The sequence below is a fragment of the Lodderomyces elongisporus genome, chromosome 3 (genome assembly GCF_030384665.1).
Source record: "Lodderomyces elongisporus chromosome 3, complete sequence".
NCBI lineage: Eukaryota > Fungi > Ascomycota > Pichiomycetes > Serinales > Debaryomycetaceae > Lodderomyces > Lodderomyces elongisporus.
The window spans coordinates 668,729-682,673 of record NC_083675.1 but is presented as its reverse complement, the minus strand read 5'-3'; the positions used below and the strand labels follow the sequence as shown (position 1 = coordinate 682,673).

General features: G+C 37.0%; 4 protein-coding genes across 4 annotated transcripts; all 4 read left to right on the top strand. All coding sequences in view use genetic code 12, as the record gives it.

Annotated features, from left to right (window-relative positions):
* Positions 1 to 240: 240 nt before the first annotated feature.
* On the top strand, positions 241 to 1,086 carry PVL30_002572 (uncharacterized protein; the record flags this gene model as incomplete). Its single annotated transcript, XM_001525102.2, has 1 exon — positions 241 to 1,086. The coding sequence occupies one exon, from the start codon at positions 241 to 243 to the stop codon at positions 1,084 to 1,086; it is 846 nt and encodes a 281-aa protein (XP_001525152.2).
* Positions 1,087 to 3,596: 2,510 nt separating this feature from the next.
* Positions 3,597 to 4,556, top strand: TAF11 (transcription initiation factor TFIID subunit 11; the record flags this gene model as incomplete). The annotated part of the gene is made up of 1 exon (XM_001525101.2): positions 3,597 to 4,556. One exon carries the CDS (start codon positions 3,597 to 3,599, stop codon positions 4,554 to 4,556), a length of 960 nt encoding a protein of 319 aa, XP_001525151.2.
* A 6,031-nt stretch (positions 4,557 to 10,587) lies between these two features.
* pzh1 (serine/threonine protein phosphatase Pzh1) lies at positions 10,588 to 12,477 on the top strand (the record flags this gene model as incomplete). The annotated part of the gene is made up of 1 exon (XM_001525100.1): positions 10,588 to 12,477. One exon carries the CDS (start codon positions 10,588 to 10,590, stop codon positions 12,475 to 12,477), a length of 1,890 nt encoding a protein of 629 aa, XP_001525150.2.
* A 186-nt stretch (positions 12,478 to 12,663) lies between these two features.
* Positions 12,664 to 13,700, top strand: PVL30_002569 (uncharacterized protein; the record flags this gene model as incomplete). Its single annotated transcript, XM_001525099.2, has 2 exons — positions 12,664 to 12,724; positions 13,126 to 13,700. 2 exons carry the CDS (start codon positions 12,664 to 12,666, stop codon positions 13,698 to 13,700), a joined length of 636 nt encoding a protein of 211 aa, XP_001525149.2.
* Between the last annotated feature and the right edge of the window lie 245 nt (positions 13,701 to 13,945).

The following is a 13,945-nucleotide window of genomic DNA, read 5'->3' as shown; positions in this document are numbered from 1 at the left end:
GGCACTTTTTTTCCTTTCATCTCCGAAATCTCACTTCAATTTTCTGAATTTTTTTTGAATTTTATCAAATTTTCTCACTTCGACTCACAATCCCAAGTTCGCGTTCTTGTTCTTTTTACCATTCCGCGAAACAAAAGAATTCTACAACATGTACTTTGAGAGAATATACCCAAAGGTTTCCTCTCTTCTTTTCCGAGTAGTCGATGAGCTAAGACAACCACTCTTATATCAACAACCTTAATGAGTAAGTTTTTTACTTTCTCAAGCCGTCTTTTGGTTGTTGTCTTTGCATTGTGCTTGCCATGGATATGGATGCTTTCGCCACTTGGCAGATTTAGAGATTGGGGTATGACCTCATGCTTTCAGTTGCCAACACTGCACTCGGCCGCATTGGTCATTCCTGTATCCCTAACCTTTGTACGAGAGCAATTCAGATTTCCAGATCTTGTTAATGCAACGCAATGGCAAATAGACAGAGAAATCAAACAGCTCACAGATGAGCTGTTTAAGGTAATTTTGGTAGACAATTTAGACGGCTCGGCTGGAAAGGAAGAATACAACTTAAATTTGGAGCTCAGTCGTGACGATTCGCTTGGAATGTCATCTACATCGTACGAAGCTACGACTTATTACTCGTTACATGCAGTATATAGTAGCGACTTGCCATTTTTGATTACTCAAACAATCTTATCCTATTTGTTAAGCGGAGATATCGAACTACTGCGGATGAGGGTCGACAAAATTGTACCCAGTGAGATGAATATCACATTGAGCACCGGAAGTCCATATGGAAATGAGCGGATCAAGGAAATTGTAATTTTGTTTGATGAGTATGCCAATCATACTCGACCATTGACAAAATTGAGTTACAAATGTAATTACAACTATGCGAGTTTGCTGGAGAAGGAGATTCAGCTCGAGTTATCCAATGGAGTAATGGAAACTCTTAGCATTGAGAGCAGTTCTACAAACGAGGTCCAGAGACTTTTGGAGGAGCAGCTAGTGCTCCCCAGTAAACCACAAAATAATTTGCTGTTGAGGGTTAGGGCAGCTTCACGAAGACAAGAGATGTTACGTTTGGGCTGATGTTCAAGTGCAAAGGACAAATAAAAATTACTTTATTGTTGGTATGGTAAGCAGAAAGTGGAAGTTTTTGGTCTGTTTTTTCGTTTTTTTATTTCATTTTTCCAGCATCATCACTCCAATCTCTGGTGCTATCAGATGTGACAATTTGTTGATTGCTCTTTCTTTTTTTGTGGTTAATAAGAAACAAAGATTAAATACTACAATGGAATTGGTGTATGAAAGATCAATCTTTGCAATTCCAAGTACGTGGTACCATTTCCATTCAATTACGAAATCTGTGTAACGTATTCCCTGAACCTAGATATTGGCACCACGAATGTTATCAACAACAGTTTGAAGCGAGCAAAGGATATTGCAAAGGACGATCTGATAAGAAAGACCACTTACGCAAAATTTTAATATCATTCAATTTGTGGTTCAAGAAGCGCACATGAAAATGCCAATACATGATGAATTTACCAAAAACAAAAGGAAAGAGTCATATATATTGTATCACACGGACTGCTTCTGTTTAACACTGTGTCAAATCCAATATTGACACACACACACATATACACATACATACATATATATCTATATATATATATATATATATATCTATGTACATGTATATACTCATTCATGTGTGTATATTCGATTGTCCCAAAGGATTCTTGCACTAGATGGCAAATACTTTTAAAGAAGTCAAGAGACAATGTCGAGTAGAAGATCTCAGATCCAGCCTCCAGATCACAACACCCTGTTCCCAGATACGAGTATTCTAGATTCTAGATCGAATGATCCCAGATCTCGTATCATAAAATTTCTAAATCGCTAGATTCTGAGATTCTCAGATTCACCGGTTTAAAGATACGAGATCTCAAAATAAACATACAGATCTGGTAGTACAAACCCATGAGATCCAGAATCTGGGGTAACATTACACAAAACACAACGAACCCTCACCGCAGTATATAATGTTTGTATGGGATCTCGTTTTTTAAAAACACAAAATCTATCAGATCTTTGACAGATCCCATACAAAAGACATATACACTTTGCATCACTTGTGCAGAAATAACATCTTATAATTGGATTCCGAGTGTCGATACAGTGACTATGCATCTTAATGAATTCTCGACAGCATCTATAGGAGCTGGGGTGGGGACGGAAGGAGGGGGGTTTGTAGGGGTAAAAAAGGCGAAAGAGTATAACTTTGTTTTATTTGCTTTTTCCTTTTATTTTTCTTCTTGTATATAGAATATGTTGAAAACCACGCTCTTATATCCAAAAGCGTTATGTCACAAGATTTATTCCCTGAGACAGTATTGTTCTTCTAAACCTTTGAAATCCACAACCTACTCTTGTCCTCTCTATTTGATTAACAGGGTTTATTTTTCCATTCCTCTAAAGTGTGGTCCTTTTTTTTTTTTTCAACGGAAACGTCTGCGGTATTCGGGTACGTTTGATCATTAAGTTAACTAATCTTTAGATTCCATTGGAGAAAAGCTTTTTTTTTGTTTTAACCATGGCTGTGTCTGCATATTTCGCTAAGATGGCTAATATTTTATATTAGACGCTCTAAAAAACATTGAATAAATTTGTAATCTGAATTTACAATTTTGCTTTCAAAACTTATTGCTTGTAATCAATATTTGTGCATCATTATCGCTCGAATTTTCTTCCCTCGATACAAAAAAAACAAGAAAAAGAAAAGTATATCTGAATACAAATGTTTCAAATATGTGTGCAACAAAACCATGAAAGAAACAGGATTTGCCAACAGTGCTAATACAATTCAGGAGTTTAGAAATTGAATTGGACCAAGACTTTTTACTACTAAATATCCAGTTTCTTCACTTATGCACCACCCCATCCAATTTACTTGGGAACTGATCTTGCACACGACAAAAGAGCTAATGGCTAGATTATTCAAGGATTGACATTCGTACTTATGCACAATAAAGAGATATAAGAGCTCAAGTGAAACGGATTTGTTTATGAGTCGTTTGCAGTTTAACTTCTAGAGAAACGCATTTTTTATTTTTAAAGAAAAGTGAATGTTCAAGAGGGCAATGCTATATTAAAAAAATTCATACCTTAAACATGGTAATCCTCTTCCCAAATTGGTACAGAGTCTTTTGAACTCTTTCTTTCAAGCGACTTTGTCTTTTTCCTGCCTTTTTTTTTTTCTTTACCAAACCAGTTCGTTTAATCTTGAAAGGGCTGACCTTGCTGTGGTCGTAAATATGTTTATGTTTGGCTGAGTGAGTGAGTTTGTGAAATTTTTGCTCTTGCTTTTATCAGAGTAGCTCTGATTCTTATCTTTATAGCAGAATGAAATGTACTGTATTGGTAGCGGCTGGTAAATTTTGTACGCGAGACTTTCTTAATTTTCTATGTTAATTTTCTTTTTTTTTTTTATTTAATTTTTTGTCTTGAAACAGGAGAGAACCCAAATACAGGTTGATGTATTTGAAAACCCAAATTTTTCAAAGAAAAGCACAGAATAGATATTACGAAAGCAAAGAATGAGTGTATTAAGCGTTGCCGACATTTCAAACTCAGACTCAGACTCAGACTCAGACACAGATATTAGCTTGGACGAGGAGGATGAAGAATTGATTGGGAGGGTCTTTTTTAGTCATTTGGACCAAGTGGGACATCTAAAAGTCAAAGATAGTGATATGGATGAAGTGGCTGACGAGGCAGAATCAATACCCATCACCGCTGAAGATTTGCAGGATATAGATGACCCTGAACTTGCGGAGCAGTATTGGAGAACCAAACGAAGCAGGACTATTGAAGAGCTTTCCAAAGAGGAGCAGAAGAGGTTGCTAATTACCAATTTGACAAACGATCAGATGGAGAGGTTTGAATTCTATCGAAGACTGACAATCAACAAAGGAGGAATAAAGCGTATTTGCAATGGTGTGGTTGGACATTCGATTCCGCAAGTGTTGGCCACAGTGCTAGCGGGGGTCTCAAAACTGTTTGTAAGCGAGATTATTAGTGGTGCATTTGAAGTACAACAAAGAGAGCACAAGGCTAAACTACTTGATGATATACAGGAAAAGAAACGACGGAAGAAGAACTACATAGCCCAGTCTTTGGAAACACACGGAGAACGTTTAGACAACGACAACAATAAAACCAACTACAACGATGGCAAACAAAACATCCACAAGGACAGCAAGGACGACAAAATAAACAACGGCAAGGACGACAAAATAAACAACGGCAAGGACGACAATATAGATAATGCCAACAGTAATGAGCAAAACAACGACAAGAATGACAAAGAAATCAACGACAACGACGACAACAACAATAATAACATCAGCGACAACAAAAGCGATAAGAACGACTTAGAATTGCTGTATGCTGGTGACACACCGTCTCCGTTGAATGCACGTCATATAATGGAATCATGGCGCCGACTCAAAGCCCTGGCAAGCGGGGTACTCGATGACAATAACGACGTCTTATAGTGGGGTCGCAAATGTTGCATTGCAAGCAACAACACCATCACCAGTTCTGCTTTTTATTTTGATTACGGCGGTTTTATAAATTAATGCAATGCCACCCGCAATCAACAGCATGTCAAACTAAATCAGTATCGAGAGAAGGTGAAACTTTAGCTTCAATACCAAACTCACAGCCTTCCACTTTCGAACGACTGTTGAATGATTATAAACTCTCTAGACCAAGTTAGCTCTCAAGTTGCTTTCATATTTGGAAACATGTGGAGTACAGCTCTAGTGGTGATACTCTGGTTCTGCAATGTTTCCGTAAAACGTGCATGATTTACTATATAGCTTCCAAAACATTCTAAACCCAATTATATAGTCAATAATGTACCTTATAATATAAAAATTCCACATCACGTATTAAACATAATAAAAACTTAAAAAAGACCAGTAACACATGGAGCAAGCATTATGTCAAAGCTGTGCCCAAATCAACATACACCTGCACACAACTCAATTTCAGCATCCAATTCTGAGGCCACTCCAACGAAAAAGCTGATACACCGCTTGAAATGCACAAAATTAGTCTCTGAGAGGTTCCTATAATCATGCAACAATTCAAGAATTAAAAGTAAACTAAAGTTAGAACCTCGATACAATTTTTACTAGTAACTTAAACTACTTTTCCACTCCTAAAATCACCTTAACTAAAAGATGAATTGAAAATACAAGGTCGAAAAATGAAATTACCAGGAGCAAACAACCAGTTTGTGCAAGTCCTATACGACTCAAACAGCGACTTTTCGAAATAATGAGAGTGGATGAAAAAAATATAAAATTTTTTCTCCACATAGTCACCCAAAGACTAAAAAAAAACGAATATCAAAAATAGAACCACAAGACAATGAGAAAAAAGATTCCATCAATTCTAAGCTAGTTTATTTACTACCTATTAACAACTTTAGACCACAAACAATATACTCCTCCCAACAATTATAAAAATCTGCAGAATAGATCAATTCAAAAAAGAAAAAGAAATTACCTATCTCACAGTACAAGAGAACAAATCAATATTCACAAGCTTCACGAAAACTCCGAAAGCACTACTTTTCAACTATTGTATATTGCGAAAATGCATGCAGCGAGGTGCATCAGTAGAATCATTTGCCAACAAAATTACAGCGATCAAAACCGGAATCTTCTTCAGATATAAACGCTGACAAGTTAAGCACCCAAAATATATTTGTATATGATTCCTCGCTTATACACATTTGCATTATATTCTCAAAAAAGGCTTATTGGAGGAGATCTTTTAAACTAATTAAAGTAAAATTTGCAATTCGATGTTTACTCACGGATAGTTGCAAATTAATTTGGTATGCTATGCAGCATTTCCCCATTGGGAAATTGATTTACTACCAATTTTTAACTGTTTTATAATAAGAGAATGCAGTTCAAGTAAAGTATGATTTATTTTTATAGCAAGCAAATGTTGTTTACCAATATATAAGTTTAACAAGATCTTTTTAATTAAAAGCAAGACCGGTGTATTAATACAAGCAATGATTAGAAGTATTTTCTGTTCGTGTCAGAGTTCCATAATATGAAGATCGTTGATACTGACAGAAAAAAATTATTAAGCTTTCTACGTTTGCGCGATATAATAAGCGTCGTATTTATGTATTTCCCCAAGTTAATTAATTTCTCTTTCAAATATGTAAATCATTCATCATAATTCGAGAAGTCTAATTTACATGACAACGAACAGATCGCAATAAAAGACGTTGCATTTTTTAGTCAAGGTTTAACATTGAAACAGTGTACAATAATCAACTGATAATGTTATATACAAGCAAGCTATAGACCAAATGTCTTTAAGGAGGTTGAATCTTTTCCGGTGAAAATGGCCACTAGTCCTTTCCATATTTTCGTTAATTAGAAGAAAATTTGCGATAATACTATAATTCGTTGTAGGCTATATCATTCGTGAACCATTAAAGTAGAAGTGGAATTCATCTATTTGTTCCCACTAAACGAATTAGGAAATTATAAGCTTGATTTAATTGATTTGTTGTGCAAGTAAGTTCACTTAGCGAGTTTCAGTTTATTATTCATAAAGAGCTTAATTTAATCAGTAACACCTGAATCATAATTTTCGTTAAAGTTTATATTCGATCTATTCAAGTCTATCGTACTAAAGAATTTTTTGTGTAAACTAGTAACCATCTTATTTTCTCTACTTTGCGCATTTTGGTTTTTTGTGGTGTCATACCAACTAAAGTTTTGAATTCGCTATCTTTAGAAAAGATCAGTACTGTGCATATGACTAAAATTAAAAAAAATTTGTTGTTAAATGTATGTACAATATCATTAGTTTGGTTTCATTTACCTTTTGTAGATTTTTCTAGTATAAATAAAACATACCTTTAAAGCATATTGCTTAATTTTTAATCTTTAAGAAGCTCCTCTGAGCTATTACCAAAAGTTGTGTAATAGGATAAAAAGTTAGGTTGTTATAGTGGATAAAGCTTTTGGGCAGAGTCTATGTTACTTTTAATCAAGAATTTGTCTGGAAATTGATTTTTCAAGTAGAAGATTTGTATTTGTACATGTGGAAATAAAGCTGGGTGTTGCTTTGTATTTCGTCACCATTTAATGCAGGAGAATATATATTTGGATAATTTGAGGCACTTGGAATGGATACAAACTTGTTGATGGAATGAGAGAATCTAGCTTTATGTCAGAGTAAGACTCGGAAATAAATTTCAACTATGAGATATTTGTTTCAGGATTTAAAAGTTTTTAAATTTTGGTTGGGTTGTTGAAAATGACAATTTTGTAAAAACAAGGCCGTATTCTTGTTGTTGGCAAGAGGAGCATTGCTCACTTTTGCATCGTATATAAAATTTTTTCATCAAGGTTCAAAAACCATTTTTCTTAAAGATGTAGTTGGAAATAGTCTTTGAGTTCATTAGTGCCATGGTACGCAATCTTTTTAGAATGATTGTTGAAATTTGTGCATTCATAATCCCTAGTGGTAGTTTTGTGATGAGTTTCAAAAGCAGTTCTTTTTGGCTGTTTGAATTTGTTTGAGTAGAATTGGGACTAACGGTATGTGTTGGCTTTGCTTCTAGCCTCTTATTATTTCTAATGTTTTGTGAGTTAGCGTGTGATCTTCTTTTCATATTGAACAAGAGAAATGTGGTTTTTTTTGATCGTCTGCATTTTTATTTGGATTGTACTTACGGGCTCTTTGGTACCATCTAGGGCAATAGGTAACAACGGGTGATGTAATAAGTTGTGCCCTTAGTTTGGTGATCGGTCTCATGCGTGAGAATGCACTACAAAACATTCTTAAAGAAATACTGATGATTCCAATGCATAGTTTATGCGCAGTATATGATCTCGAACATCATGTTTGCAATTAGTATTATATAGTTGGAGAAGCAGAATACACTGGTTACATTTTTGCTTTATTATAGAAGTGATGGAAAGTGCTAATTAGTATCAAATTATTTGCAAACTACGCCGAGTTGAAGTTATTTTATCTTGAAGCTGTGGGTTACGGAAAGACTTTAATGGATATTGTTTGCAAGTCGCAGATACCCAGCCTTGAGCGCGTGGCCTTAGAGTTGTTTGTTGAGAGGAAACGTGATAGTACATTTGTTGTCGGTCATTGAGGCGTGTTTTTCTTTTTCAAAAAGTGTTGGCTTCTACTGATTTATTAATAAATGCCTGAACTTGTAAAATGGTGAAAAGTTTTCAACAAAGTGGTAACATTGCGCTCAACGGCATCGAAGGTACTTGACTGTTTTTAGCATCTCCTACAAAGTCATTACGGTATCGTATATATAGCCGCAATTGAGTAATCAAATAGCTCAAATGATCTGGATTATTTCTGTAATTTGGCACTTTTTGTCTTTGAGACAAACTTAGTCACGAATAATTACTTTCATATAAAGGAGTTATAACGGCTTAAACAATATGCTATAATCGGATGCCAAATTGCGTTCTGTTCACTGATGCATTTGTTGAACACCAAGCACCAGTCGAGTGCTGTTGTGTAAATGCGTTAATCAGGCATTGGAAAGCAAGGTTTTGATACTGTACGCTCACCCTCTCCCCTCTCCACATTTTTCTGCAATTTGAGGGTATAGAGGGTGTCATATATATCCTCTCCAACTCAGCTGTAATTTTTCGGGGCTTGAGCAGCTTTTGTACTAAGCGCATTTGGTGGTTGGTTCCACATTGTTAATACATATTGTTGATCCACACAATCGTCTAGGTACAGATCAAAGGCAATCTGGGTTTGAAATAAACGAGTCGGGATATACTTTGCAAAGCCATTTCACATCTCATCATACTGTGTAAATTGTTTTCTAATGTATGCTTTTTTTTTCAAAGAAAAAATCGAAATCTGAACAGGTGCAGTCGCAAAATCTTTCCAAGCCAAAAGCTCCAATTTTGCGCATTAATTGAGAAGTTACCCGCCAATCCTTTCGGCACTTACGTTTAATTCCATTGTCCCGTTTGTTTCCCTTTCTGTGTTTGTTTTATACTTGAACATTCCATATAGCTTCAAGATGCTCGTAGCACCTTTGCACTCCGGGTGTCACATGCTGTTTATAGGGCCAAAATCAAAGATGTCAGTAAATACTCTTCGTCTCAATAGATCACAGAGTGAAGGTGTTACTGAAATCATTGTACCATGTCCATACAAAGTACACTTTTCTCAAGAAAACCCCTCACTGTAGTGGAAACCCCCGTGTGTTGATTAAAAAAAAAAAAGAAACAGCCTTGCATTTCATAAACTAAATGTTTACGTGGATGTAAAACCATGGGGTTTATGTTCTTAGCTATTGATAGCTCGCAAAGTTCATACAGTCAAGAAAACAGTTTTGCTAAACCAGACTTGCATCGTTTCTGATATCCCTTGCTCTTGGCACGCACCTTAGCAAAGAGACCGCGGTGACGAAAGTATACAATTTTCCGCCTCTTGTGGTCTGAAAGTAGTAAACACCCTTCAAGCAATGGAGCACAAACTCTTTATAATAATCTAGGCTAGCACTGTAATCAAATGAGCGTCCAGTATAGCTAAATTGTATGTGATCCTAAAATTCAACATTTTTATGTATTCCAACTTCGAGATATCGAATTGGAGTACTAAAAAGATGAGGTCAGCAATCAAACAACAGTCTAACAGCATCTCTCTGGTTATATATATATACTGAAAAAGCCATATTTGCATGGCAAATTTTTAACCAAGTTTTGCAGGGGAACAAATTTAAAGGGCTTCAAATGTATCCACAAACAATGCACAACAAACTAGTAACCTGGTGTATCTTCAGCAGCCTCCAAAGATTTCAGCATAAAACGGTATGGCTCTATAATAGAAAGGATTGGTTCACCTATGTGCGAATTGTATTGGGTTTGGGCTGAAAGGGTGTAATATGTCAATTACAGAGCCACAAAAGGTGAGCGCAAAAAACAACAACAAATGGGTTAAAGATAGAAACCTTGCACTCAATTGAGCACGCGTGCTCCAAGGCTTAGCCAATATATGCTCTCGACGTAGCTGATGGATGTATCTTTTTGTCTTGAAGGAAAGGAAAACTGGGATTGATAAATGGGTTGGCTTTTATGCTGGTTGGATAGTGTGTTCTGTTTTTATTTTCTTTTGTTTTCTGGGGTAAAAAAAAAAAAAAAAAAAGAGAGAGAGAGAGAGAGATAGAGAAGTATACACATCTGCAAAATCGCAATTTTAATCGGCTGAGTGAGAACGATGAACAAAAAGTTGAATATTATTTCTACAAAACAAGTTGTATACGGTAATATCCTTCCATCTGAAACCACCACCAACCACCCGACGAACAACACCACAAAGCAAGGCGCAGCATATAATTTTCTGCGTACCGGATATATTCATTCGACATATCGTATTTATCTACTTATATCAATCGCTTAATAGCAGTAGTGGCAGTAGTGTGAGCAGCAGCCAACAAAAAACTGCTATCGTCATTGTTGTCAACAAGATTATCACTATCAACAAAAAATGGGAAACAACTCGTCAAAGCATTCCGGTTCAAAATCAAGCGGAGCGGGTCCGTTGCAACGGACAGATACGTCAGGGTCAGCGAAATCTTCTAGGTCAATCAGACTGAAGCTTTCCATTAGCAGTATGAATAACGGAGGGAGCGGTAGACTCTCGATGGACCGAGGCAGCGGAGGCGGAGGGGGTTCAGGAAGTGATGACCGTTCGATATCATCCAGACATAGGAACAAAAGTGGTATAGATCCACTGCATTCCAGCGCTGAAACTAATGAAGCGATTACGGATGATGACAATGTAGAGGATGAGCGCAGGAAGGATGGAGCACCTCCAGCAAAATCTGTGTCCAGGAAAGGTTCGTCTTCGGAGATGAATGCAGAAGTGCCATCATTCTCAAGGAATAATAGCTCTTCAAATTTGCTTTCCACATCGTTCTCAGACAATTCGAAACTTCCACCGTCTATGAAACAAATTCAGCCTAAAGAACCAATACTCATGAGAAGAAACACCAACGATACCATCAATACATCTCTAAGCGTTTCCGGATTTGAAACAGCAGCAATGAACTCTCCTCTTGCGACGTCGCCGTTGAACACCAATAGTATATCCCGTACCTCCACCCACTCGGTGCCATCGTTACTGAACCACTTGTCGTCGTCGTCGTCGTTGTCGACAACTGACCTCCCAAACTTGCTGCCAGGAAATGACATGTCTCGAGGCCCAAATAATCCAGGTGACGGAGGGGCAGTGCCCAAATCGCCCAGCTTGAATCCCAATCAGTATGACGACACAAAGAGTATACAGAGTAGTAGGCAGTCGCTGGCCGCTGACTTGACGGAGTTGGCCAAAACTTCGTCTTCGGCACAGAACCACCTTAGCAAACAGGCCACCACATCTTCGTCCATGGGTGGAGGCAGTAATACAATTGAGGTTGAGGATTTGATTCAACGGCTCTTGGATGCGGGATATAGTGGAAAGCGAACCAAGAATGTGTGTTTGAAGAATGCAGAGATTCAACTTATCTGTGCAACTGCAAGGGAAATCTTTTTGTCGCAGCCGTCCTTACTAGAACTATCGCCCCCTGTAAAAGTTGTGGGGGATGTACATGGGCAGTACGGAGATCTAATCCGTATTTTTACAAAGTGTGGGTTCCCACCACAAACAAATTACTTATTTCTTGGAGACTATGTCGATCGAGGAAAACAGAGTTTGGAAACCATTTTGTTGCTTCTATGTTACAAGATTAAGTACCCAGAGAACTTTTTTCTATTACGTGGAAATCACGAGTGTGCCAACGTCACTCGTGTTTATGGTTTCTACGATGAGTGCAAAAGAAGATGTAATATTAAAACATGGAAGTTATTTGTTGACACATTCAACACGTTGCCGATTGCTGCAATTGTTGCTGGGAAAATCTTTTGTGTGCATGGGGGGCTATCGCCTGTGCTCAACTCGATGGATGAAATCAGAAATATAGCACGTCCGACTGATGTGCCGGACTTTGGATTGCTTAACGATCTTCTCTGGTCCGACCCTGCTGATACTATAAATGAATGGGAGGATAACGAACGTGGCGTTTCTTATGTGTTTTCTAAAGTTGCCATCAACAAGTTTTTAAGCAAATTTGGCTTTGACCTAGTATGTCGTGCGCACATGGTTGTTGAGGATGGGTATGAGTTTTTCAATGACCGGACCTTGGTCACTGTGTTCTCGGCGCCCAATTACTGTGGAGAGTTTGACAATTGGGGCGCTGTAATGAGTGTTTCTGAGGAATTGTTGTGCTCGTTTGAATTGCTAGATCCATTGGACAGCGTGGCTTTAAAACAGGTGATGAAAAAGGGTAAGCAAGAAAGAAAGACAGCTCAGAGTTTGCAGCGAATACAATCACGCTAGGAAATAGTTAGAATGCCATCCACCTCATTTGCATAAACATCCTTAGAAGTACCCCTGTTGTTATTTTTTTTTTGTTTGCCTATATATAAATACAGTCCTTAGTTTAAAGCGTATCTCATCAAATTTTAATCAAGTACGGTTGTTTATTTTTTTTTTCAAATTCTGAATGTAGTTTGTAGAATTTAGATGGGGTCAAATAACAAACACGAAACTCAAATCAAGTCCAGTCAAGTCCGCGGTGGTGATGGTAGAAGCGCTGTAGTGGCAATACTAATGATGATAATACTGATAGTTTGTGCTAGTAAAAAATCAAGTAAACAAATAAACCTACAAAAAAAAAATTAAATAAAATGAATAAAAATTGAATAAATAAAAATAAATAAATATAAACAAAGATAAATAAAGAATAATATTAATATTGATGGGAAAAAAAAACTGATACTTTGCTATTATCACAAACGAATTCACTAGACTACAAGTAGTACAACTAGATCAACTTTTCAATGATAGTCAACAACAACAGCAACAATAATAACAACAACAACAACAACAGTACTAATAGTAATAGTAATAGCAACAGCAGTAGCAATTGGCTAGCGAGTCTAGGAAAAGACGTTCATCGTTACCTACTACGTACTGAGAGTATAGAGCCATTGGTGGCCCAGGTGCTCAAGTTGCTGCTCGAAACTGAGGCTAACCTGACAAGACTATCTGAGATATGTCGTTTCTTAGACAGCGAATTGAAGTTTCCAAGTGTTATATCACTGACCAAAACAAGTCTGCTACCAAACTCAGATTTGACAGATCCTTTTCTTCGATTGTTGGAGCAAAAATATGGCTATCAAGAGGAAGTTACGGCAGATCAGACTATATGGTCAAAAGTAGACGCAAACCCAGACACAGACTCAAAAACAAACGCAGATCAAGAAATTCCAGTTCACGACCGTCACATTTACACTACAGATGATATCGAAAGACAGGTTGCATTTCTTCAGAATTTAGTGAGAAGCAGAATAGCAAAGAACAAACAGCTTCTACATTTGATACTGGACCATGAAAGTGCCCTACATAGTGTGGTATTGCCCGAGGTACGCAGAAGCCTACTGACTAATTTAAAAAAAGATATAACTGCTGAGTTGGTGGAAAAAAAGCTTCGGCATGAGTCAAAAGTGTTTGAGGCGTATACTAAAAGGTGTTCGCAAAACTTGCAACTGGAAACATAAAATCCGACTGATTACAAAACAAAGTGCCTAGACTGGACTTATATCTTAGTTACATCTAAAGTAAAACAAAGCTGATATGTACCGTGTGTAACTTCACAACTCTATCTCGGAGCAACCTATTTAAAATACCCTACTTTCGTTGTTTATTTCACTTCTTGTTACGTGGAAAATAGCTAAATACAAACCATGCAATTAGAAGCATGGAATGTGGATAGTGATTAATGATAAATGATAGATTATAGGTG